General features: G+C 40.8%; 1 protein-coding gene across 2 annotated transcripts in view; it reads right to left on the bottom strand.

Annotated features, from left to right (window-relative positions):
- Window positions 1-4,750, bottom strand: part of CDYL (chromodomain Y like) — a 103,483-nt gene extending 98,733 nt beyond the window's left edge. For both annotated transcript variants that reach the window (XM_054190344.1, XM_054190345.1), the window contains exon 1: window positions 4,367-4,750. In XM_054190344.1, the coding sequence (XP_054046319.1) occupies window positions 4,367-4,390 (24 nt within the window). In that variant the 5' untranslated portion in view covers window positions 4,391-4,750. The remainder of the gene's footprint in view (window positions 1-4,366) is intronic.
- Window positions 4,751-26,885: the final 22,135 nt, after the last annotated feature.

The raw sequence follows: 26,885 nt of genomic DNA, 5'->3' as shown, positions 1-26,885 counted from the left end.
CATACTCTATCATTTAAAAAACTAGCACAGTAGCTGAAGAACAGCCCACGGGATCACTTTTTTTTGAACTTGTGGCCATTACTGTATACAAAAAGTTGAAATTTTCATGGAATACGTGTCTTTGGATCTTACTTATTAGGTGATCATACCTGACATATAGCCTAATGCAAGGCCATAGAACTTCAGCCCGTTGCTCCTGAGATTAGTTTCAGTTTATAATTTCATGGTATCTGTATAATTTTATGTCAAAGGCTTTAGTTCTAAAAATAAAACCAAAAATACTGAATCATCACTGGAAGTGAAGTATCACCTTGAGAATACTAGACATCGGGATGAAAAAAATGCATATGCATTTTGTAAGACACTTGAAGAAAGAAAAAAAAAAAGACATTTTCCATTCTATAAAACATACAAAAATGTATAATTTTGGACTACCGGACTTTAAATATGTTAACCTGTCATATTTTAATAGAAATCGATTAAGTCACCTTAAAACACCAGGTTTACAAGTAATGTCAAGGTGAAATACAGAGTGAAGAAAAGACATCGATGCACAGCTGCACTTGCAAAGTTCACACAGTTTTGCTTGCTTCTTGGCAAAACCCAGTAAAAATGTTTTGATATGAGTAGCAATCACAGCCCAAGCCTAACTACAACTATGCAAATGGATCCAGTGGGTCATGTATACCATCAGCTGTACCAATAATTCTCAGAGGAAAGATGGAAACATAGAATCATAGAATGGTTAGAGTTGGAAGGGACCTTAAAGATCATCTAGTTCCAACTCCCCTGCGTTTCAACCCAACCAAGACTTGGTTGGTTGATTAGATACAATCTCCAACATGCAGAGAACTTCAATATATTTCCACCACACTTAGTACAAAGGAAAAGATATTAAATTTTATCAGAAGGAGACTCTTCCAAACTCAGCACAGCTTTAGAGTTTGTCTACCAACCACAATTTGGTACTTCTGACCTGCTGGCTAACACACTGCTGTCCTCTGCTAGCTAACACACTGTTGTCCTGGGGAGTACTTTTATGGGATCGCTTCCACATTTCATCAAAGAAATTTGTCATGCCAACCATCATTCAGGATGACTTCAATCCCAGACATCACTGCAAGAGTCTGCCAGAGGAGGTCAAGTCATTTGACCGCAGAAAGAGCAAACATAGTTCGCTTCCAAATGAACCTTGTAAATGAGGTGGGTACCCTACTTCTAATTACTCTGGTAAAGATGATGAGAATAAGCAACAATCTTTCAATGTGTGGCAACCAGTCAGTAAAAGCAAAGCAAACTTGTCACAGTGTAAAAGAAAGTAGCCCTACTATTTGCCCAAGCAGCTGTACAAAGGACCTTCCAAAAGCCACAGTAACACTGATGGCAGCAGGCACCAGCAAAGAAAGATGCCGTAAGATGTCAACGCATATTGAAACAAATTTTTGTGGAAAAAACAAACCAACAGAACCTTTTCTTAGGTTTTCCTTTACCTGTCTTGTTCATCAGTTTCTCCATGTCTGCCCACCTCACTAACACATTGCCACTTGAAGAATGAAATTTACAACAGAAAAACTATGTTACTGACCTCACCCATAGAGGTTGGCAACATTACTACTTGTTTCACTTTCCACCTAGTAAAAGAGCCTCTTCAACGTTCTTTAATACTTTCTTCAGGTCATCTGCCCCCTCAAAAATAGCAGGTAATCGTTACCACAACCTCTAAAATGCTTGGGAAAAAATGACATACAGGATATACAGCCAGTCCAACAAAGTCACCCTTCCAGCCCATTAGTGTGTTTCAAGGTTTCAATCTTTGAATTCCAGTTCACTGGCCTACAGTTCGGCTCCCTCTCGCCAGAGATGATATCCAGAGTAAAATTAAAAATCATTCCATGCACAACAAGTGAATCCATAAAGATTTTTTTCCCTTAAAAAAAAAGAAAAAAAAGGAACTTACCTTAATTTTTATTGTTTATAAGAGGATTTCTCATTTGTATTTTGTAAGAACCATGACACATATCAGCAGGAATAGTTGGCATTCGTACTTAGCCTAACAATCGCAAATAGATTATACACTTTTTTCGATCAAGGCACAAGATCAAGAGTCAGAAGGAAAAATGGAGGTGTAACAAATGGCACTGGATTTAAATCACCATGTTCCAAGAATACTGTATGGCATGAATTACAAAGAAAATATCCATGAAACAAGTAAACCCCCAGTCAATAACATGGGCAGTTCACAGAAGGGTTTAAATTACCTAATATTCCACATTCCAAGTCAACTTGCAGTTATGTACTTCCCAAATTAGTGTTCACTACATTTAAATTATTTATTATTTTATGATTTTCCAGGCATGGCTATAAATTTCATTACAAGACAAAACTTGTCAAAAATGAACAGCAATTTAGACCAAAAAAAAAATGCAAAAGAGACAGCTTGACCACATCCGAGTCCAAAAGCATTAACAAGTTCGGCATCTCAAATAAACTTTGCACTTACACAATTAAAGAATGCTTCTGACTTTCAAAATAAAAAAGTAGTTTATCACTTCAGGTGTTTTGCGAAAGAGGCGTTCACCCCACGGACATCACATGCTGCCTGCCCAGCGAGGACAGCCACGCTCAACAGACTACTGAGCCTTTCACACCAGTCAACATTTTGAACACAATTTAAGACAACCAAGAAGAGTAATGAACAGTGGTCACTCTTAACCCCAGTCCAATGTCCAGCAAATAGAATTTTTCAGGTCACTTTTTACGTCTATCAAAACCACTACCCCATTGTCCATCTTTGATTAAATACAGCAAGACACAAAGAGCAAGTATTGGCCTCAGGACAGTCTATGGGCCCAACTTCACAAACCTGACAGAACTTTTTCTGAAGTCAAAGCAAGTTTTTGGCAATCCTTTCACATGCAGAGCGGTCCCTAAATTTCTCTCCTACTTCCAGGTACGATCCCTTCAAGATTGGCTTAAGCCACATTATGAGGATGGGGAAACTTGCCGAAGCAATTAACCATGATTTATTTGTCTTGGGAATAGAGGCCTTTGGTCTTCTAGTCTATCAGTTCAGCACCTCCACTCGGCAACCAACTTGCTTAAAATATATGCCCACCCGAGGCACCCATGGCAGCCCAGACGTAACTCCATTAGTGGGAGATACACGCACACCAACAGTACAGTAAGACATCTTCTTCTGTCAAGTGTCCTGAAGGCTGTCTGTCTCTCTTTGACCTTAGCCTTCCAGCCTCTGGATATAAATATTTTTTTACAGAACACTGCCTGGATGCACATAAACTATGAGATAAAAGCATTTTTGGTTTTGGGTGGCTACTTCTTTACCCAAAAGACAAGAATGGCTCCAAAACAACAACGGCTTTTCACTGCCAGGGATGACTTCTTGTAAAAATAAAAACAAGGAAGTTAAATCCAAGAGAACCATAATGCTTTTCAATTAAGGGCAAGGATGTGAAATTGCCACACATAAGACAGGAAACTGGAAGTTAGGCTATCACCTCGTTCCCTTCTTCACCCCAAAACCTTCCTCTCCCGTCAGCACACCCTTTGGCCACCTCCCGAGCGACGAGCGAAGGATGGCGTGTCGGAGCCTTAACTTTCAATCTTTTTGGCTTCCTTCGGAACCTTAACCGTATCGTTAAGAGCACGAAGGAGAGCGGAGGAGTTTAAATTTTAATATTTTGCATCACCGCAGCTTGCTGCATGGCCAAGGCGCAGGATGGTGGCACAGGACTTTGGTATGGACACGAATCCCGGAGGAAAACCCCTTCTGCCCTCCTCGCCTCTCCCCCCTCCCCCCCCGGACACATGCAATAACTCGGGTTTTGCACACAATTTTTTTTTTTTTGCACACATTTTTGCACACCGCCGGGCTGGCACTTCGGCGTGCTCACTCCCGGAGGGAGACGCGGCTGTCAGCGCTGCTCCCCAACATCCAGCACCCCCCACACACTCCCCCCCCCCCCCCGCCTTTCTCCTTCTCCTTCTGAAGTCAAAGTGTTGTGTGTGAACGTGGGGGGGGTGGTGGAGGGGGAGCGCAGGCCACGGGTAACACTTTGCCGTCTCCTCCTTTCAGTCACATTTCCGTCCTCCTCCGGCAAAACTGGGGAGGGAAGGGGGGGCGGGGGGCCAGGCTGGGCGGGGGGGGGACGGACGACGGACACGACACGACACGACACGACACGACACAGCCACAGGCCCAGCGGGAAGGGGCAGCCGCGGCAAGTGTGGGTGACAAGGCGGCCGGGCTCTCCCGAGAGAGCAACAAAAAGGCGGGTGGGGTGGGGTGGGGTGGCCCGGCGGGGGCCGGGGGTGGGGGGGCAGGGCCGGCTGCTTCGGGGGCTGTTACCTCGTAGAGTTCTTCGGAAGCCATGCTGGGGGGGAGCCTCACAAGGTGGAGTTGGGTGCCGGTTTGGAAATACTTTGTTTCAGTTGGTGTCCGTGTGGCCTCCTCCTCCTCCTCCTCTTCTTCTTCTTCTTCTTCTCCCTCCTCGTCTTCTTCTTCTTCTTCTCCTCCCTCCTCCTCTTCCCCTCCTCCTCCTCCTCCTCCTCCTCCTCTTCTTCTTCCTCCTCCTCCCTGCGTGTCTCTCTCCAGCGCAACTACCAGCTCCGCTCGCTAAATGCCAGTGAGGTGGTTGGTGCTGCTGCTGTTGCTGCTGCTGCTGCTGGCGGCGGCGGCGGCGGGGCTGCGCGCACGGCAGCTGCGCAGCTCGCTCCCCGCTCGCCCTCGCGCTGCCTCGCGCAACAACCCCCCCCACTACCAGCCCCCCCCGCCCCCCCCCCTACCCCCCCCGCCCCGCTCCGCTCCGCCTCGGGCGGGCCGGCCGGCCGGCACGCACGCACGCACGCTGGCGCGCGCACACACACACACGCACACACACACACGCACACTCACGCGCGCACACACTCACTCACGCGCGCACACACTCATACGCGCTCGCTCGCGCACGGCGGCGCACCAACACCCCCCCCCCCCCCCCAACATCCACCCCTCCGAAGCCGGCTGGTTCGCTCGCTCCTTCCCTCCCCAGGAACACTAATCGAGCGCAGAGAGAGCGCCACACGCAGCCACTCCGCCCCGGCTCCAGCCTTCTCCCCCCGGGCACCATCCTCCTCCTCTTCCTCCTCCTCCTCCTCCTCCTCCCGCTTTGATCTCCCATTGTCTGCTCGGCGGCGGGGCCGCGCCCCGGGAGAGCGCGGAGGGCACGGGGCCCACGCGCGTGCGGGGCTTCCCGCAGCTCCACCACCCCCCCAACGCTCGTCCGGGCCCCTCCTCGCGCCCCTGGGCCACGGGCTCCGGGCGGTCGCCAGCCCCTCAGCCCCCGCTCGGCCACCGGCCTTTGTAGGAGCAAGACCCGTAACCCGCCTGCAGACGTTCCCCCAAAGCGACCGGGTGGAATGCCTTGGCCAGGAGAGAGCGAAGGACGTGGGTGAATCCACACGGTGACCAAGTGGCCCTCAGCAGCAGCAGCCAACAGCCCACGCGTGGCTCACGTCTCCCAGCTGGCCACCTCTGCGATGTTAGGAAGGCCCCACCAAGGCTTCCCGGGTCAACGAGAGAGTGGCCAAGTTGTTGCCTTTCACAGACATCCTGGTGTGAGTTACACCACGCAACTTGTTCTTGTCACCTTGTCTGTCACCTGGCGGTGCTTCACCAGAAATTGCGCACATAAGGTGCCGTGCAGTAAACCGTTAACTTGATGAATTGAAGGCATCGTTGTGCAGAGGTAGATGTGATGAGTTACTCCTTCAAGGGCAGCTTCTACAAGATGGCATTTCTGGTCTCAGAAGGGCTGAAGGGTGGGACAAAACCAGCGTCAGGACAGGAGAGCCTTACTGCGCGTCCTGTCATACCAAGGCGTTTGCTTGGGTGAGCGCTTCCCATTCCATACCACACTCTGCCGCAGAACAGGGCAAGTTAAAGCAGAGTTCATCATGTTTGTGTAACCAATCAACCCATTGGCTCAACTAATTTTTGATCAAGTTACCTCTTATTTTTAGTTTTTTGCCAAAGTCTTTCAAAAGCGTTTCTGGAAAGCCAAGAAACTCCTCAACATTCCACTTTGATAAACAAGTTTTGGACCACTGTCCAGCAGGTACCCAACTGGAAAACTATCCGTTTGTGGGCTTTGAATGATTTCTGTAGAAAGAGCTGGAGATTCCTTTCTCAGACTTGGTTAACCTGCCCATTCTTTGTGACAAATACATCATGTCTCCCAGGTCAACATCCTTCTTCTGGATAACTGAAAATCTGGTATTGGACTGCTAGATGGGCATCATTTTTGCAGATAAAACATCTAACAACTTTCATACTTTTCATACTTCCCTCATTTCCTAACTCATCTATGAAAAGGTCAGTATTTAAACCACTTCTTGAGGTCTTCAAGAGCTAGGCTTCATCTAAGTGGTGAAGAAGGGAGTCATTCAGCAACAATAACAGGATCACTGACAGAAGGACAGGCCTATGTATGAAATGGAGATGGTTAAGGTCTAGGAACTCTGTGACTGCCGTCTGGAGGTGAGCATTTAATCACGGTTCCCAAGATGTCTGAATCCTTTCTGAGCTGTGCTCAGCATACCATTGTTGTGGTAGCCACCCTTTGAAGGACAATCTTTTAAAGTAATTGGTACTCATGTTTTAGCAAAGAGATGGCAGCAGTGGTTGCTGAAGGTGTTACTTGCAAGGCATAAGAACAGAACATCTTAATTTGTACTAAGGGTCTTAAACCAAGACTTAGGCATTTTGATCTTCTGATGACTATAAAGGAACACAGTTCATCAGTACTGCTCTATTTTTAGTTCTTCAAGGAAACAACAAAAGCTCAGAGTTATTACTAATTCTTAATGTTTCAACCACACTCCACATTTCACCTTCAGTAAAAGAAGTTCTTCTTTTGCACATATTCATTGCTTGCGTTGCCAATAATTCTTCTTTGCCTTCTATTCTAACCTTTTGTCCTTGTTGCTTTGTAAGACTTTTCAGGAGAATCAACCACGCTATTCAAAAATACCATGCGACAGTGCTATGGTTCAAGCATCTGAGAGGTAGCAGGTATCGTGACTGGTGCCCAGGTTCTGCAATTGGATTTTGCTACACTAAGTTCCATGAGAGCTTGTTCTCATGTTGCTTTTTCTAGAAAAAATCACGTTGTCCAGAAGTTGTATGGTGAATTGTCTAGATCACTATTTCCCTCTTGTTTCTGAAGGTGTTTCGCACTTTCCTCCTTGAGGCAGGGTGTGTCAATTTTTAACAATATTTTTGTTGTTGAAACCCGTCTTCCTGACAACTTCCGAACTGGCTTTACTAACATTGCATACAAATGTTTCTCGTAGAGAAGTTGTATGGACTACAGTAATGGAGCAGTCTAGGAAATGTGGAAAGCCAGGCTAGCTTGAGTTCTGACAGTGGCAGCAAATGTTTTTAGAGATGCTTGAAACAGCCTCGGTTAATCCAGCTTTGGAAAGAATCAGACGATGTCAGCCAGGCAGGAAGTTTTGCCATATGCATACAGTGCTTCCAGTTTGAAGTGGACGACTGCCTATAGTGGCAGTCCTGTTAAAGTCAGGAGAACAGTCGTTCTTCTGTTATCAGAACGCAGAATGTTCTAATTTATGGGCAAGGTACAGACCACGGAATCAACTCCATTTTGACCTCACTGCATGCCATTGTAACATCTATAAAGGTCTTCATAGATGGTGAAATAGCTGAATTTGAAATAGTTGTGGTGGTAGGCCACAGCTGGCTGAAAGTTTACAATTCTGAAAATATCATGGAGATCTGTATTAGATGGGCATGGGTCTACGTCACTGGGATTTGCTCTAACCAAGGGATCGCAGCCATATTTGGTATGCAGATATTTATCCGTAAGATCGTAACTCTTGATAATGAGGTGACTATCAGTAATTTGTAATCGATTATATTAAGGTGATTATCTGCCTCTTAGTATTTGGGAGTAGGGCTTGTAAATGAAGCATGTAGTAGTTGAGCTACAGTCAGTGATTAGCTAAAGGATTTCAAAAGGTAGGATTGATATGGCTAAACGTGATGGTCTACTCTGTAGGCATTAACATCTGATCAAATCATCCGCTGCTACTTTTTCACAGTCAACGAAAAGCTAGTCAGCATAGTCAATGGGATTCACGGCATGCTTCGTCTCAACCTAAAGTAGATGCCTATGTCTGGTCAGATGAATTGAAGCCTAAATTTCATTTATGTTGTTGACTGGATTTTTACTGATTGGAAATATGGCACCTATTCTGCAACTGCCTAAAGATACGTGGGATTAATCCTATTCATGTTTCGATGATCCAGGCTTTCTTGATCTAAGACAACTGGATAATTGAAAACTCTATACCAGCCAAACTATGTTGACAGATTACGTACAAAATATACGATATCGCTTTGCACCTAATATTTTTTCTTTCCTATTTTGATCCTATCCTCATTTGTTGTCCTCGTAACACCTAGGATGTGGCTCATCCTTGCACTCTGATATTCTCTGAAATTTCTGCCCCTCTTCATTTCCTCACCTCTTCCTCATCTCCGACTCTTGTCTTCTAAGTGGTCTGAGATGCTTGAAGTTAAGAAGAAACAAAAATGCTAGAAAAAAGCATTTCTTGCAATCTGTGTCTATACTTTGAACACAGAGCTGAGAACTATGTTTCCTACTTTGTAGTGGGGGCAGTTTAAACAGAGGTTGTTTCAAGCAGAAAGAAGGGTTTAGTTCTGTGACACATTGAGGAAAATGGGATCACCTGAAGAAACAACTGTTAAATAAGGTTCTTCAAATGCAAGTCTACAGGAGAGAGACTCCTGATTCTCTAAACTACCAAGACATTACTTTCGTTGATCTGGAAAACATTGACTTAGATTAGATTAAGATAGTAACATAATCAGATTTAAAGAACCGAAGAAAAGAATGGTAATTATGCTTGTAGTAACAGATTCTTGGTAATTTTGGTGGACTGACACAATCATGTCTAGCACAAATTCTTGCTTTCAAAGAATGCTAGCAGATACTCCATTGTTTCCTTGTGGACTTCAGTGATAATCTCCACGTAATAATTTTTTGTAACATCCATTAAATTTTCTTCACCATCTGCCTGTGAAATGAGTTTTTATTGTTATCCATCCTCTACCCATGTAGAACTGAGACACGAAATTAAAGTAAATGTTGTCAGAGATGTCCGTTGATTTCTGCTGTTCAATTAGAGAGGCCTAGATTTAAGTACCTAAGAGAATATAGTACTTTTTATTTTAAAAGTAGCATTCTTATTGATATTTGCTACAGGTGAAAATACTAGATGTTTCTGTAACTCCAGCTGGGTACCCAACATCTTGAATTGAGTTTTCGAAGTATATATAGAAGCCATCCATGACTACTATGTTTTAAATGACTTGCTTACTATGAAATGGAAGCTTTGTGACAGAAGTAGGACTAAATTATAATCTCATGGCATAAAATGCATGCTTTATCTATAGGACTTGCTTTTCTCTTCCTGAATTCTCCTGCCTCTTCCGCTACCCACCTTTCTAGTTCTGCAACACGTGAAACTGGAATCTTAAGTACGACAGCTACCATCAGTACAGAGAAAGAGACATAGATAGCCCTGACTATGGGAGCCATGCAGTCACTGGTAACAGAGATGACATTAATGTCTCTTTACATCCCTAGTAAATCTGTCTGCTACACATCCCTCTTTTATTCCTAGAGGATGCTCTGTGCCTTGAAAGAGGCAAAAGCTCCAGGAAAGAGACAATGCGAATAGCTGATTGGAGAACACACACATAGAGAGTGAAGGTGTACAAGTATTACCTAACTTTAAAAAAGTTTATGTTTAAAAGCCCCAATCTGGAAGTCTAAAAGAAAAATAACCTCGTACAATCAAATTGCTCACCCTTTCAGTTCACCCTATTGGTCACCAGCGGAGTTTAGATGTTTATACCCACATCAGAGATAAAAAGTTTTAGCTACTTCCTTGAACTCCTTGGCTCTATCCAAAGTAGCGCTGTCTTACCGCTGGAATGCAGCTTCCTTTGCCTTGATGAGGATGAGAACTGGTTTATGAAACAGCTAAGAAAACAAAATCCGAGCTTAATAGTTGGGTTGGGATGGGAGCATGGAATGAAGCTGAAGGGTAATGTTATCCTTACAGAACAGTTTAAATGGCTGATCAGCCATAACAGTTTGCTCATTCTCATAGTCAATGTAATGATCATTATGAAGAGTACGTTACCTGAAAATTGAATTAGGGAATGTCCTCTTCAGTTTTTGAAAGGAGGAATCATAAGCTAAGAAAGTAAGAGGTTGAAAACTGATGTAAATTTAGGTGCCATGTCTGAAAAATAGCCATTCTTTGCTTTTCTCTGGAATCTGTAATTGACCTTCTCATGACTCAGTACAGTTTTAGTGAGTAAGTATGTGGAGAATAGATACAGCTGAAATTCTGTGTTTTTATAGAGAACACAGAGTCCTACAGTTTTTTAATGAAGTAGATATTCCGATATAGCTCATGTGGGATATTTGTTCATAGAGAACTCTTTTTTTCCCCAGTTATTACTGTGGTATTCGCAGGTTGACTTTTTCAGAGTTTAAAAATCTCCAGCATTTTTTTTTCTCAGCATGACGTATCAAGCCTTTTCAAAATCCTATAACCAGTATTGCCAAGTGAAGAGAATGTTAGTCCGGGTGGTAAACTGTCAGCTGTTTTCCATGATAAAGACATTTGTAGATATTGAGAAAGAACAGGGTATTCCTTCTGATAGTTGTAGAAAGACTAAAGACCTTATTTTTTTTTCCATTGAGATGAGAAAAATAAAAACTTAACTATCTTTTCTTCTTAAATAACTGAAAAAGGGGAAACTGAAAAATGCAGAGAAAAGCTATCTTCTAGAGCAATAAAACTGCATTATTATGAATAAAGAATATGAACTTTTTTATCTAACGGTTGAGTTTTTGCAGATCAGAAATGGGTCAAAGATCTATGTTTTTCTTTCAGTTTCAAGGTTCAACCCTGTATTTTTCTGTGACTGGAAGATTAATTTTACTTTAACATGGTGATGTCAGAGTATCAAATGCCTGTTGTGATGTCTCAACCAGGGATGCTGGTGGAATGTTAAAGGTTGTGATATTTTCTTTCCTCCAGTTCATAGGACTGCAACATAACTTCTGAAGAAGATGATGAAGAAACAAACACACATGGGATCATCTGCTTCGCTGTGGTCACCTGGTTCTGTGCCTGCCTCTTGGAATGCAACATGCCCTGCAGCTTCCGGGAATATAGATGTAGATATGTGGCATCCAGTGCTTGATTTCCCATGACTGTGTAGAGAAGGGTTTTCCATATAGTGGATTAAATTTAGACTTTCTGTAATCACCACAAAGTAGGTTTATCCAGTCTGTTGCAGTGTAGCCTAGTTCTATCAGTACTTCTTACCAAAAGTTTTATTAATTTATAAGAATATTATGCCAATCGGTTAGGCTTGGTGCTGGAAAAACTTTTCACAAAACTGTGCAAACTGCCTTTCAGCATAGGGAGGGGAAAGTAAAATGTCTGCTTGAGTCATCATTACACTGCAGATTTGATCGTGGATTCAATATAGCCTGAAAAAATCCAGTGTTACCTTCTGTAAAGGAAAGGGTGCAAACAGTAAGGAATCTTTAGTGAGAGAATTAATGCCTTTTCTTGGAGGTGGTTCGTGAACAGTTCCTTTTTGGGGAAGTGTGTTCACGTCAGTATATAGCTTAGTAAAAGTGTGACAAAGTGGAAGAGGAAGTGGTCTGAATGCCTTTCATTTTGTTTCCTTATCTTTCTCTGAAGTTGTCCGTAGGGCTTACTGATTTGACTGGTGGTCCATAGGTGAATTAATGACCTTTTGCAACAATGGTGGCGATACAAAAGATCAAAACTGTGCCATGGCCTCTTATTCAGCATCGCCATTGGAAATAAATTTATTTCCTAGGGGTAGACCATGGCAGTATGATCTTTTAACATAGGAACTTAAGTCAACATGGCCACTCCCCTTGAATCGGTTTGCAGATGGAGGTTTTGCAGCTGAGAAGTAATGGATCTGAAATTGCAGATTCATGCAATTTTCATCTTTTCAGGTAGCCCCCACTAACAAACGCTGGCACACGCAGTCAATAGCCTTGTTGTTTAGACTGGCGGCACTGGAACAAAAGGGCTTTTTCCAGAAGTTTGCCTGAATTAGGATAGGCTGAATTCTACTGGATTTGCTCCGATAAATTTTAGCAGCTGCTAGCTGGCGATCTTTTGGTATTGTTCACTCAAGTTTTGCTGTCAATAGATAAGGGTAATTCACTAGTAAACACTTTACTAGATTTTGCCATCAAGCCTCTCTGTCGTCTTGAACTGTGTGCATTGTGATTGCGTATTAGCGGGGCATGGATGAGTTTCTGTCAGTCTTTCTACAGCAATGCAATGGGGAATGGCTTTTCCTCTGGAAGGTCAAGCATTAACACAGACAAAATGTCTATCATTTATCTCGGTATTAATAGCTTTATGTTGTAGCATAATAGTCATTATTCTTAAAAACAACAAAAAAATGTTAATAAAACAAAATGGTCTAGAGTCATGTCCAATCAAACTAAAAAACTAACTAAATGCCAACCATGTCAGTATATTTATGTTTGCTTGGCTCACTGAAATCCCAACAGAGATCACTGCTGTAGTTTGGAAGGAACTCTTGCTGTTAAAAGTTCCCTACATCTACCTTTTGTAGTCTCACCCTTAGATTGCTACGCAGCAGTAAGGAAAAGAATTGAGCAAAGGAGGTATGAGGATACTCCAGTGGGTACTTCCTCAAGGAGTCAAGCAGTTGTCAAGCGGTATTGTTGGCCCATCCCAATAATGTGAAACTACAAAAGCTATTAAAGGAAAAAATATTTTTCCTGAACATTGTTCTGGGGAAAAAAAACCCACCCCACAAACTGAATCTTTTAATGTGAAATATTCTTTTAAAGAATTTGTCAAGAGGCATATATTCACCTTGAAAAATTGTAATCCAAATGGTTTAAAGTCAGCAAAGATAACAATGTAAAAGTGTCTTATACTAGAAAGTGTCGAGCAACATTAACTGTAGGCATTGCTATCTGTATTGGCTATAATAAAAACAGTATAACATAGCATGTAATGCACTCCCCAAAGATACAATCTCAGATCAACACAGGCATGCGTAAACACTACATAGTATAAAGATTTTTGAAAATAAATATGGGATGATTCCATTACTCACAAATAGCACAGTTATGAATTAGTCGTACAGGTCACCTCAAATGAATGCAGAAGATAACATCTTTATATATCACCTCATAGAGTTACACTTTTTCTATATAATACCAGAGAGGAACTATTTGAAGAATATTTCCAAAAAATTGAAAAAACAGTATTGCAATTGTTGTCTGTATCTTTTGAATCTATAAAGGCTGCTCTAATAAACTTGACTGCAATAGTCCAAGGTTCAGACAAGATGAAGACTTAAGAGTAATACCTGTAAAAGACCTCAGAACTACTTAAAATTGTTTCTGTATTTGTAGGAGGTTTTAAAGTGCAATACAGGATTTTCTACACCTACAAAGGCTGGAACACTGGCACTACCCAGAGGAACGGCCTTTTTACTCAAAGCTCTGGAGAATGAATGGCAAGGAAAAAACCCCTATCAACCATCAAAAATCTATCACAAATCAGTTATATTTCTATTAAAAGCATCTTAAGTCCAGAGCAGAGAACAGTGACTGTTCATCATTGTGGCTCTATTCAGAGAATCTGTCATGTGGAACATGTCAAGGAAACTGGAGATGACATCACAGAAGAAACTTCCCTGCTTCCGCATGAAACAGGGGAAGCCAAGGGCTCAGGGCCTACTTCAAATCCTATTCTTTTCATTAGTTGTTCTTGAGTATACTTGAAACATACCAAAGAAAACCATCAGTAAGTTGCGTATAATAAAACAAAACAGATTTTTATGCTTTATGGACATACTCCATTAGTCAGGTGATAAAACTCTCATTGACTTCAAAGGGTCAAAGCTTTATAAAGCAACTTCTAAGAGTCAGCAAAACAAAATTTTGCTAGAGAGAAGTATTCATTCTTGGGCAGAGAATGTTTACGTATCCATGGGTAATAAGCTCAAAAGGTTTTGGGTTTTTTGCAGAGAGCTGTAAGTGTAAGAGTAGACAGCGGAGTCAGTATCAGCTTTTCCCAGAATCCTAACATGTCGTTTTCAATGTTACAGGAGTGACTTCACCTCTGGCTCCTCTCTGACTTGTCTGATCCTGGGCTTGTGTTTGTGTGCAATCTTGCTTTTCTTTTATTTTCAGTCAGGAGGCAAGCGCTATCTTGTATATACTAATGCCTATCATCCTGCAGATCTGACTGGTTTCAGGCACCTGTTTTTCTTTTGATATTGACAAACAGCTCCCTTAAAAGAAGGCATCTTTATTTAGCAGTTGGAATAAAGCATGAGAGAAAAGGGGAATTTAGAAACACCAAAGAGCCTAAGCACAGATTTAGTCCAATTTTGGTTAAGGTCCAGCTGGAACCAATCCACTTCATAGGGATATGCAGGAATAACACAGTCATGCTGATAGTCATCAAATGGCTTCTCCCAATTTTCCCCCCCAAGGACAGGCAACCTCTAACAACTGACACCATCAACTCTGAAAGAGTATCTCAGCTCAAATGACCTGACTTACAAGACTGAGTTTAAAAACCAGTGGGGATATTACTGAAAGTAGTACTCCGTTGTGGGAATACTCTCATCCACGGAAGGTTAACCCAGGTGTTCACATGTATGCGTCTGTCACCTGGCTGGAAGTGAAGATGCGCTTCAAAACCTGAAAGTCATGTGTCCAGTACCTTATGTATAGTATAGAAACATCATATTAAGGACAGATCCAAATACAGCATGAAAAATTATTCAAAGGCACACCCGCATTTGTCACAGTCACATTCCTATTACATTGTGCAAGAAGAAAACAATATCTGGCAAAAGTAAAATAAACAGAGGCACATGAATGAAAGAGAACTGGTTACAATACTTTCACGTTTATCTGATATTCTAAGGTCAGTTAAAATATGTGTTGGGTGTTATCATGGAAATGTCACATAAGGAAATATAATACTAGTTCACTTACAGAAAGTTGAAGAGGAGAACAGCTGTAAGTATGTCCTCAACAGAGATGAAACAATGCAATAGTTGTTGAAGATAAATATATATTTTTTCAAGGTCTGCTTTCCACCTTCTTATTTATTCTGTTCCATAGAAGTCTTTGCTAGCTTTCATCATGGGTACTTTCTCAGTAACATGAAACACTTGCATTCCTGATGATGAAAATATAGCAGTGAACAAAGTAAGTAGGTTTATTTTCTGTCCAACTGGTTGAGGAGAATTTTCAAACCTGTCAGCTAATTTGGAATCTCGGGGGGTGGAGGGAATTTATGAAGGTGAAGATTAATAACCATCTTCTATGCTATTCCTGACACACTGAAAAATATTTAAAACAGTGTTTGCATAGCTGTTAGGATCCTTGGGTTTTGAAGAGCTGCCTAAGGTAAGAATTTGTCTCGCATTTTAGGATATAAAGAAAAGAATTTTTGTTTTCAGCAGAACACAAACCTCAAAGCAAGACACCTATGCAGACATACACAGATTTTTCCTTCTACTATAAATAGGCTTCAGCATGTAAACTAATGCCCTGCTGATTCAGGCTTGCTGAAGAAATGCAATTTCTATTAAAATCTTGTTAGGGAATTATAAATGCTTTTTTTGGGGAAGTAAAACCACAAAAATAAGAAGTCCCCACACAGATATTATTTCAGAAAACAAGCTCATGGCTGAAAAGAAGGAAAACAATTCTATTCCTCTGGGGAATTTCAAGTTCTGGCTGGTAAGTGCCCACTAAGGTAAAGGTTGGTAAGAAGTTCACATTTTTGGATTATTGTCAATTAGCAGTCAAGCGAAAACTTAATTTATTTATGAGGATTCAACTAACATGAAAAATCTGAAAGATCAGCAACTCTGCTAAATGATAATTCTTGTCATTTCTTGGGGTGTGGGGTTGTGGGTTTTTTTATCACCTTGCCTTCTTTGGTACTAATCCTGAGTTCCTGCCGTTTGTAAAACAAGTCCTGGTATCTAGATTCCCGTTGGCTTTGTTTAAATTTATTCTCTTTTCTCCTGCATGCAACAGGATCAAGTGAATGGATCTCTACAGTTTTTCCATTAGTGACAGCAGTAGAGATATAAAAAAGACTAAGATTGGTCAGCTTTGACTTCCACTCAGAGTTGAACAGTCCTAGTCAGATTTCATCGTGAACAGAGTTTTCAGGCCCTTCTAAGTTTTGAGGACATCACTGACTCCTTAAGGCCACATTTTTGTTTCTGGGCTTTTGCAACTGGCTGTTAGTCTCCTTTAAATCGCATGAAATTAACCATATCTTTTCAATCCAAAGAGAAATAATAACAACAACAACAACAATAATAATAGTAAACAATAATAATACTCTACACAGAACAAAAGTTATTTTTTTCCAACTGTGATTTGAGGGATAAAAGTTCCAGATACTTTCTTCCTATTCACTTTAGACTGTGGCATCTTAAATAAGAGGTGATAGTTGTTCTGGTCTCAGGAACATAGCCCCTTAAATTCTAGAGCAACTCAGTTACAATTCAGGATCCATTAACAATGCCGTGGAAGCTCAGACTGATACCACTTCACATGATTTTGCTCAGAAAGCATATTTTAATTTAGTTTAATTTATAACTTCAAGTGGATTAAAGGACATATCTGTTGGTTTTTTTACAAACCTAACCAAAGAATTAACTGTTAAAAAAATCCCTTTCAAATCCATCCTGGTATATATCATTTGTTACTAAGACTCCTTTCACACTGTCTTTTTTATAGTTGTGCTATGTATAGAGTGACTTGGGAAATACGTAGTAGAGATTCCCATCACTGTCCGAACTACCAAGTCGCTATACACCTACGCCCAATAGCTTTGCATTTCTGGTTTTCAAACTGTGAATGATGTCAAATTTGCTCGTTAGAGATTTTATGTTGATCTTTCTTTTCTCTTCAGACATAATCTCCAAGTGCAGGTGGGCATGACATGTTTGGTGATGCATTCAAACTACTTCACCAGATAATGCAATGCATTCATAGAAAATAACGACACTCGGCAAAAAAAGCCTGTACGTTTTTTTCTGATACTTTCCTTGGAACCTTTGCTAACTCATTCTGTGACACAGTGGTACCCACAGAATGTGCTCTTGAGTTACAGCTCAAAAAGGCTTTCAAATGTGTCAAAGTCAAGTTTTTTTTCTTCTCATTAAGTGAGCATTTACTCACTTGGAGCCACTACTCTAGCAGTGGAACTGTCTTCTAAAACTTACTAATATTCACAAGTACTTCCACTATCATTTCAGAGGGCCTCCAGTAACGCTGACAACCTGTGCAGGTTGGTGTAAGTATTTTCTTCCTTATCCATGGGTAAGTTCACCTCTTGCTCAAGCACTTTACAACTTCCTCAAAATTGTTTTCACAGTGTTTTTGTTGTAAGCTTCTGTAATAATGAGATAGAGGGTGTTCTTTTGATCAATACGCATTCAGTTGCAGTGATCCTCCAATGTCTGCCACAAGATAAACATATTAAATCTGTATCACGTAAATTATATATATCACATATAACAGTTTCAAAACCATAACAAAATGAGCATCTTCCGCAATTAACACGCTAGCACAAGACTGATGGAAAGAGATGCTAACCTGCAATCCTAAGTCCTAAATATGCCTCTTCTGCTGGATGCCAGTGCTAGCAGCAAAGGCTGAAGTGAATCAATCCCATTGCTCTGTCTTAAAAACAAAATATCACTAAGGCCTAGAGCCTCGCAATTCCAGTTTATCCAGTTAATTTTTGGCTCTGGAAATTGAAACTAAACCTTCTTGGTTATCACTATAAATTACTTTTTTCCATCTGCAATATCCTTTGAGAACACGAATACAGCTCTCTTATCTGGATAAAAGTGGGAAAAATAAGTCATACAAACAGCTCAAAATCATTTGATCACATGTATGATCAACCTCACAGGTTCAAATAGTATTCATCCTACTCATCAACCTGCTTGGCTTGGTGATATCAAGAGTAGCAAAGGGAGAGTCCATGTTGTCTGTTCCAGTCTAAAGAAAATCACTTATGTCACGACCAAGTTATTTGTGCAACTAGGTGGTTGAGTATCCTGCTATGAGCCAGGCTGTGACCAACATGACAGTACTGCCATCACTTATCAGTCCCCTGGGTGAAATCAGGTCTGGTCTACCAATGCTACTAGCCTGATAAGATAATTCTCAGAAGTTGACTCTGCAAATACAGCTGCCAGTCTACTCCAGTCAAACTCACTTTACGCAGGTACACAATCTCCGAGTAGATACGCCTGTACAAAGGAAGTGTTTCCTTTCTGAGTTTGTTGATTTTGAATTTAATTACAAACCAAAGTCCACTTCCTATAAAGGCAGAGCGATTCTGTGACTTGGGGTCATCTTTTGCAAGCCTTACACGTTTTCCCTTGCCAACTGTCAGAAATTTATTAACATTTATACAATTCAAACAAATTCTAAGCACAGCAACATAAGCTCTGTATATGGAATTTCAGGTAATTAATATTATAGTTATTTAAATAAGATGGCTAGTACTGAGTTTTCCCCTTCTCCCTCAGAGTGAAAAAGAAAGTACTATTGCATTACTTGTACTGGTACAGAGATATTATAATTAATACAATACAAAGAGTTCTTTTTGCTTTGCAGGTGCCAATAGGCAACCTCAAGGGAATATTCAAGAATCCTTGGCGTGTTTAGAGTTTTATTGCAGGAAAACTGCATGATGTAAGTGCCTTTCATTTCACTCTCTTTCGGCTGTGGTGCCTTTAGTTGGCCTGGTTATATATATAAAACACACATGCCTCTTTCTCCTCTTTCCTCAGCCTTTCTAAAATACTTAAGCAGAGATTCAAAACAGCTTGTGTACTACTACACATGCACAGAAAACATTAAAAGAACATTATGAAAGTTGCAAAGTCAAAAATTCTAAGTTGCCTTAATGGAACTCTATTTTTATAGGCATTACGATACTGCCTTTAGTTATACAATTACATACTTCTTGTTTTTCCACAAGGAAATTTAATTCTGTTTCTCAGAATGCTTATTTTACAACTTTCATAATCTGTTAACACAGACTTTTTCTTTTTCATTTTTCTAGAGAATTAAAGAAACAAACAAAACTCCAAGATCTCCTTGTGTGGCATCATACCGATTGCAGTATTATCGTTCATTAGCAGGGTTAAAATTTTTAGTTACAGAAAGGAGTAACCATTAGTGAGTAACAGTTAGTAAGCTATCCACCTCCTTATGGTCCACCAATAGAGGGGAAAGAGGGCGTCATTTCAGGGTTGGTGTAAGTGAATGTAGGACCAGGCCGTCAAAAAAAAATTTGGGAGTGGAGGTGTCCCCTACGTTCCCATCTGTCTCTGCTGCAGCTTCCGCTATTTTAACTGTCATTGACATGAGTATTCATGCAGCAACACAGTAAATCAGATCAGCTTGCTGATCTAACTGAAAGTCATCTCTGCGAAATGGTACGTTGTGTCTGATTAGATCTGCGAGCTGCATCAGCTCGTACTGTGGGTCCATCCTCCTTAGTGCTGAAGCAAGACAAGGGCAGCCAGAGGCAAGAGGGAAGGCACGTTCGTCCTTTTCAATGGCAGGGTGGTCTTAAGACCACATACTGAGATACCCAAATGTTAGTGAGTTTCACAAATACTTGCTGACAGCAGAAGAATGTTAACAGTCAAGAAACTTGGGTTCAGGTCTAAGTGCTGCCAGGGTGTGATCTAGTGGGCAGAGGACTTTGTTCACCACATCTGGATGTTTACTGTCCCCCTCCACTCAGTTCTGTCTTGCTAGTCCTCTTTTTTTTCTTCATAATCTTGGTATAGTCTCTCTGTTGCTGACTTCTTGCCAAACTAATATATGTCTTCATTTGCAGGATTCTTCCTGTGGCTCCAGCTCCCCAGTCCCCATTCTAAGTTTTTGGCTGTGGCTCACAACCAGTTTCCTGCTCTGGTCCACATGCTTAGCCATTCCCAGGCTGCTCTTGCCCCCCAGTTCCCAGTTCTGTTTAATTCTCTTCATGCACACACGATCACAGTTTCTTCTCCCAGTCCCGCTATCAATTTCTACCAGTTTTTTGCCCCTTTCATTGTCCTCCTTGCCAGTTCCCATCTCCCAGTCTTTCATTCCTCCAATCCAGGATTCTTGCTCCAGTTTGTTCATTTAGTTAGTCTCAGGATCTCCTTCAACTTCCCATTCTGTTTCAGCCTTCCCATCCCCTAGCTATCTGAGTCCCAAATCTCCATTTCCTGAAGCTGATTTCTTTTTCTTAATTTGCCAATAACAACAACCAGTTGCCTGGCCCCCAGAGTCCACCCAAACTCCTCCAGTCCAAGCTTCTGCTACATTTTTACCCTTTCAGACAGATTGCTTTTCCTTTCTTTCTCTATTTCATTCAGGTTCTTACTCTAGTACTGACTTGGCAGTATGAGAACACCGACATCATTGAGGAGAGTCATCCCATCCTCAGCTCCGACGCCTGCTCCTGCAGTGCTCGTCAGCAACCTGGACGGCTCGTCAGCAACCTCAGTGCGGAAAGACTCTTAAGAGACTGTAGCTGTCAAATTGTGGCTGCGTGCTGCTGTAGCCGTGTGCTGCTGGGCATGTGCGCAGACTGGTTCTCATAAAAGGCTTATCATTGTGGCAGTTCATCAGGGAGATTACAAAAGGCTCATCCCTGACACAAAAGCTATGTTGCTGCCAACTTTTAAGTCCCTCACCCACATTAGAAATACATATGAGCATCTCAATAAAATAATTTTAGCATTTTAAGCAGGATCACGACAATTTAAAATAAATGCATTGAAAAGAAGGCATCACGTAACAACTGGTAATTCATTTATCAGGCCCCTCAGAACAAAGTTAAGAAAAGAATGCATAATATATTTCTTCCAGTGAGGTTTAGAAAAAAGCTGCTTCGTAGTCATCTAACATTTGTCACTATAATGGTGAGAGGGAGACATTCCATTAGTCACTAATAAATAATTATTTTACTTTGGAAATGTTGTATAACTGTTTGTCACAACAGTTTTGTTTCTATTTTAAGAGAGCTACATGCTAACTTATTTTGTTTACATTTGCATAGCTGAGAATACACGGACTGCCACTTACTGCGTTTTATCTGAGAGATGGTTTCTTAAGATGCATCTTGGCTTCTTAAGATCTTGTCAACTTGAGTCTTGTTACCTGACTGTATCCTAAGTGTTTGTCTACATGGGAGAAAATTGCCCTTTATATGAATTATATCAATTGCATAGCTATGTATTATAAGGCACTGTCTTATAAGGAAATTCCATTTTGGAAATGAAAGAGTGCGCATGTTCGTTAGCCCAATAAATTATATCTTATGTGATATCTTTTATTAGAGTCTCTCTAATGGCCTATAAACCCATTAAATAATTTCAAACAAATTTAACAGAAGGGTAGAGATCTCAGAGTTCCCTAAAATGTAGTGGAAATCAGCAGGAAGTTAGCTAATCCCATCACATTGCTGATGAGGGAAAGACATGGCGGGGATGGTTAGGGATAAAGGACTAAAACCAATAGAAAAGCAGGCTTCCTTAGTACTCCCCTTGCTCATGAAAGAATTTATTTCTACATAGCTTAACCCCCATCTCAAGTTACGCAAACTAAATTTTAAAAAGTCAATTTTTTTTATAGGCAGCCTCAGTAGCTGCTTGACATGTTCCATTATGAGTTTGTTTTCACTTGCTTGTTATTTTGAAAAACCGAAAAGCCATCTGGATTCAAATTTGGACTTACCCTTTTCCAGAAGGTCTGTTTCAGTTTGAGCTTCTGGGAGAAGTTTCTTCTGAAACAAAATATAAAGCCTTTGTGGTTTCTTTTTCCCCTGTGTTAGAATAAAACTAACTAACTAACTAGCCATCACAGTCCAGTAATTTTGGGCAAAGAATTAACTTTGGCAAAGTTATTGCTCTTCCTTGGAAAATTCATCCAGTAATTATTAGGCCAAATGGCATTCTTTGTAGAAGCCTAGAGAGAGTTGCTAGCTACGTATGATAACACTCTTCTGTTTCACAGTTCCTTTGTGTGACTTCCCCTCCAAAGCATCTTGGCACATTCCTGCCCGAAGTTTTAGGAAAATCTAAATACTAAATGAAACTACGGCTCCTTGTTGTTGTATGTATTATATACGTCTACACGTAGAAATACTGATAGCAGGAAAACAATCACTCCTTTGCTGTCAGTGTTTCCCTAACATTAACTTCAATTCTGTATTTTTTGATTCCTCCAAATTTAAGGTCTTTAATAGTATTATTGATTTTCAGGTATTTTAAGTATAGGTGCAGGTCCCATTCAGGAATAATGTAAAGAACCACTGTTTAGGCTGAACTTTAGCAGCTAAGCTTTGTGGCAATCAGTTTCCCTTCTTTTCAATAACGTGGTGTTAATGAGGATGTGCAACTGGGACGTACTTGTGGGATGTCACATGGAAGCTTCCTGATAGATAGTGGATGGTTTAGATCGGTAACTGAGGCCATCTGAGACATCAGCATATGAATCAGACAGCGGAGTAAACTAACCGAGTAAACTTTTTGTATGTGATAACTTTTCCATCTGAGCAACTCCTGGAAAGCTGGCCCAATGAAAAAACAGTTGGTCCAATGAAAACTGGATGTCACAACATTAGTTTTACTTGTACATCTGCTAAACTGCTGTGGTTTACATGATGTCAGTCAGCTTTCACGCAGTTTAAAACGTATACCTATTTTATTGCAATTTTTAAACAGAACTGTACTAACTATGGAACTAAGGAAGGACGAAGAAGCCTACAGACACGCATTAATCAAGCAAAGGTGAAATGCATAACTGTGAAGGTTCAGAAGGTGTATGTGCCAGCACAACATCACTTCAGTACATGAATTCAGGTTCTGCTGCTCGGATCTCCAATCATATTTCAGCTCTGCCTGTTGCCAGTGACTTGAATTAGGGTAAAAAACCACAGTTTCTTCTTTAACTTCAGGTGATGTTGCTGGTCCAAACAGTCTCACAAAGAGTTGTATTAGCACAACCTAACTAGCCGTGCTAATACAGTGCTCCTATGCAAAAGCAGGAACAAACGGCCCAGGGCAGGGGAGGATAAAACCACTTTAAGCTGGTTTTGCCACCATGAGAAAGGTTTGTGTTCTAAAGCCTAAGAGCGACTACAGGAAAGATCATAGTAACTGACAGGCCATGAGGCAAACACCTCTTGATCATTGCAGTAACAGAACTGTATGGGGGAGACGTAGATTCTTTACTTGATTTTAAATGGATATTATTTAAGAAAGGGACCTTAGCCCCTTTGGAGTAAATATGAAATAGCTCCTTCATACTGATAGGAGAGGCATTGAGAGGAGTCAACAGAAATGCATAGAGGTTTTCACGGTAGTTTTTGGGGCTGAGATAACCTGTCCACCCCAGTGTCCACCTACCCTCCTTCAAGGTCTATCAGTTTTCCAAACAACTTCACTATCAACATGGAATTTACAGTGTTCTCAGTAATAAAATCAGCTATTTCCTGAGGAGAGCTGTATCTGAGGAATGTCTGGACTAAACGTCCTAACATTTTCCTGCAGAACAAAATGATTCATTGTCTGGACACACCAGTTTTCAGTTATGTATATACTTCAGAACTTCAGAACATATTTAAAGTTGAAAGATGTTGTACTATGGGCATTGTGTATTGGAAGTGGCTTAGTCAAATTTTTGCCAGTAGTTCTGCTTCAGTCCCTACTATTGCGATTTTCAAGACAATGCACTTATGTATGTAAATCAAGCATCTTGATTATGAAAATAAGTTCCTTTGAGCAGAAAGGCAGCTGAAGCACATTATCTTAAACTTGCACTTTTAATTCTTCCCTTCCCTAGGCACAATAATTTTCAGAATAATCTGGATATGCACATTGATTAGAAAGCATTTTGAAATATTGGCTCTTGAACCGGAATCATTGTTTTCAGGGCAAATGTTCTTGAAAGAGCCCCTGCAGAATGCAAACACCATATATAAAAATTCTTTAAAAGGCACTGCTGAGCAAGACTCAAATTCACACTATCCAAACTATCCAAGTGCTGTTTGGGTTTGATGGCTTCAGCATGTTACCATAACCCACCTATTTGTTCTGGTATTAGCCTGTCTGCAAACGCTTTGGGTTGTGACTGGACTCCACTCCTGTTGTACAAATTATTTTATTTGGGTCATTACCTGGACTTGACTCCCCTCTTATCTCTTCTCAGGATCTTTAAACATACTGCTTTCCCTATGGAATTTGGAGTGCTGTGGCCAGACTTGAAACGTATAATTATTCTAAGAAGGATCAGCATTAAAATTGGGGCCAAAATGTACAAAAAATATTAAAATAGCTATGGCAGTTTGATGTCACATGAGTTTTGTTTTTAGAGTGTCATGTTCAATCTCAGTATTTTACCATAAACTTTAGCTGGATCCTCAGTAGGTTAGAACTGTAGTACTGCAACACAGAATGCAAAAGATATACATAATCACCACAATCCAGCTTTGTTATATATGCTCACTGGAGACAATTACATTAGGTACTTCTGTAATTTGTATAGTTACGTTACATATTTAACTTATATAACATGATGTGATACGAGAATAGGGGTAGGGAGAAACTTACTTACTGTTGCCTGATAGGATGGTCCTCACTGATGTGCTCTCTCACAGTCTTCCTGGGGAATACTGTAATAATCTACACCGTTTGTCATACAACAATGAGATCCAAGCTCAGGTCTGCGAGTGCAGCACCATTTTATTCCAGTATTCTTCTAATACGAAGTATCCTTCAGTTACGAAGAAAATTATCTGTCTTCAGATGGATGCTTGGTCTTAGCATGTTTTAGCAGCCATTTGAATGACCTTCCTTCAGTTTTGCAGCGTGTTGCCATGATGCTGTCTCATGTCTAGAGAATACCCCTGAATATCAGCAGTGCCTTTGCAGTGTATCACACCTCCCCCCCATGGACTTCCATTGCAGTAGTAGTGAAATGCCTCTATCTCTAAATATACAGGTAAGAGGCTCCATGAGTCTTTGTCCCTTGGATCCAGAACAATTGTGGATAAGATGCATCAAGAACCAATGAGGGGCAGATTCTTCAGAGGTTTGGGTTGCCCAGCAGACTATGAAGAAGTGTGCATTTGAAAAGGGAATATGCATAAGAGCACACAAACTGGCTAGAGCATGCAGATGACTCTTTTAAGTGTGAGTTATATCAAACTGAGTGGGATGAGTGGCTGTTTTTGCCTGTTAATGTCTCTGATCAGATGAGCACAAACACTAGTGCTAATGATTAGCCTTTTGCCCTTGGCTAGCAATTTTCCCAGAGTAGCATCATAACGCATGCAGTCTCCAGACCAGCCACACGATTTGTTTGGGACAATTACATTTACATTCTCTCCTGAATAATATGTGGCTATAGCCAAGCACAAAGATAGCAACATTCTTTATAGCACCCACAATTTTGACAAAGCAGTAATCTGTTTGCTCCTGAACTGTGTCATGTTTCTTTGCTGGTATTTCTTAAGTGCCACAACTTCTAACCCATGTTTACTTCTCCGTCTCCATCACTCAAAACTGAAAGGTACTTGAAAAAAGCCTGACATGGAATGATCTGTATTTACAGTAAATCAGGATTATTTCGAAATAATAGAGAATCCATTTTTGTGAGCAGCCTTCTGCAAATTTCCCAATGATGACACATCTGGGAGGACAAAGTAGAAGTTAAGGCACAATCCTGGGATCGTTGCCAACATACACACGAGTATCAGGTGTGTATCATAGTTGCCATATTCACTGAGTCAGCTTCTATACTCTTTGCTGTAGGTTCCTGCGTCTCTTAGATTTTTACGTAAGTCTTCCACAGGTTCCAGGACTACAGGTAGCATGCAATTTAATGGAAGACTTCCTTATTCTTATGCTAAAAATATTTGCCATTAGAATGTTGATATCAGTCATTATCACATTATCACAGGGATACCTGTGATAACATAAGAAGTTGGAGTGTACTGACTGACCTCTGTAGCTTATTTATAGCCTTCTGACACAATTGAGAGGCCAGGATTCTAAGTGCAGTCATAACCCTAGAGACACTGAGGAAGCATGGGTCCCTTATGTCATGAGCATGATGTCATAATGAAAAAAAAAAAAAGAAGAAAAAAGGGTTGAAGTGAAGCCAGGCATGATGATCTTCTGTCCATGTGCTCAAATTTGGTCTGATACTGAAGAATCTAACACAGAACTACAGGTGTAACCTTTGGGATATAGTCTCTGACTTCCTTTTCTTCTTATCTGCTCCTATTTTCTGGTGTCCTCTATCTTTCTCATATTTTGAATCACAAACAGAATCTGCCTGTCTTCTTCCTCCACAGTCTCTTCACTCCCTTTGCTACCAATAAATACCCTCCTCCCCAACCTATCCTAACTACTTTACTTCCTTTGCTCCACTTATTTGCTATCCACACTTTTCTAATACTTTAGTCTTAGAAGAATAACTGCTTGATTAGCACAGTCACTTTTCCTTGGCAAGTTAACCTAATGACTCATTTGTATATCTGTTTGTCCCTACCTGTGAGTTACTTTACAGGTTTGGTGGAGTTTCTGGTCAAATAAAATATTTTTTCTGTAAGTGAATGAGGAAAATAGAGTTATCTTCATTTGATTGTAACAG

Source organism: Rissa tridactyla, chromosome 2 (genome assembly GCF_028500815.1).
Source record: "Rissa tridactyla isolate bRisTri1 chromosome 2, bRisTri1.patW.cur.20221130, whole genome shotgun sequence".
Classification (NCBI taxonomy): Eukaryota; Metazoa; Chordata; class Aves; order Charadriiformes; family Laridae; genus Rissa; species Rissa tridactyla.
The sequence above is the reverse complement of the archived record's forward strand: the minus strand, read 5'-3'. Positions and strand labels throughout refer to the sequence as shown.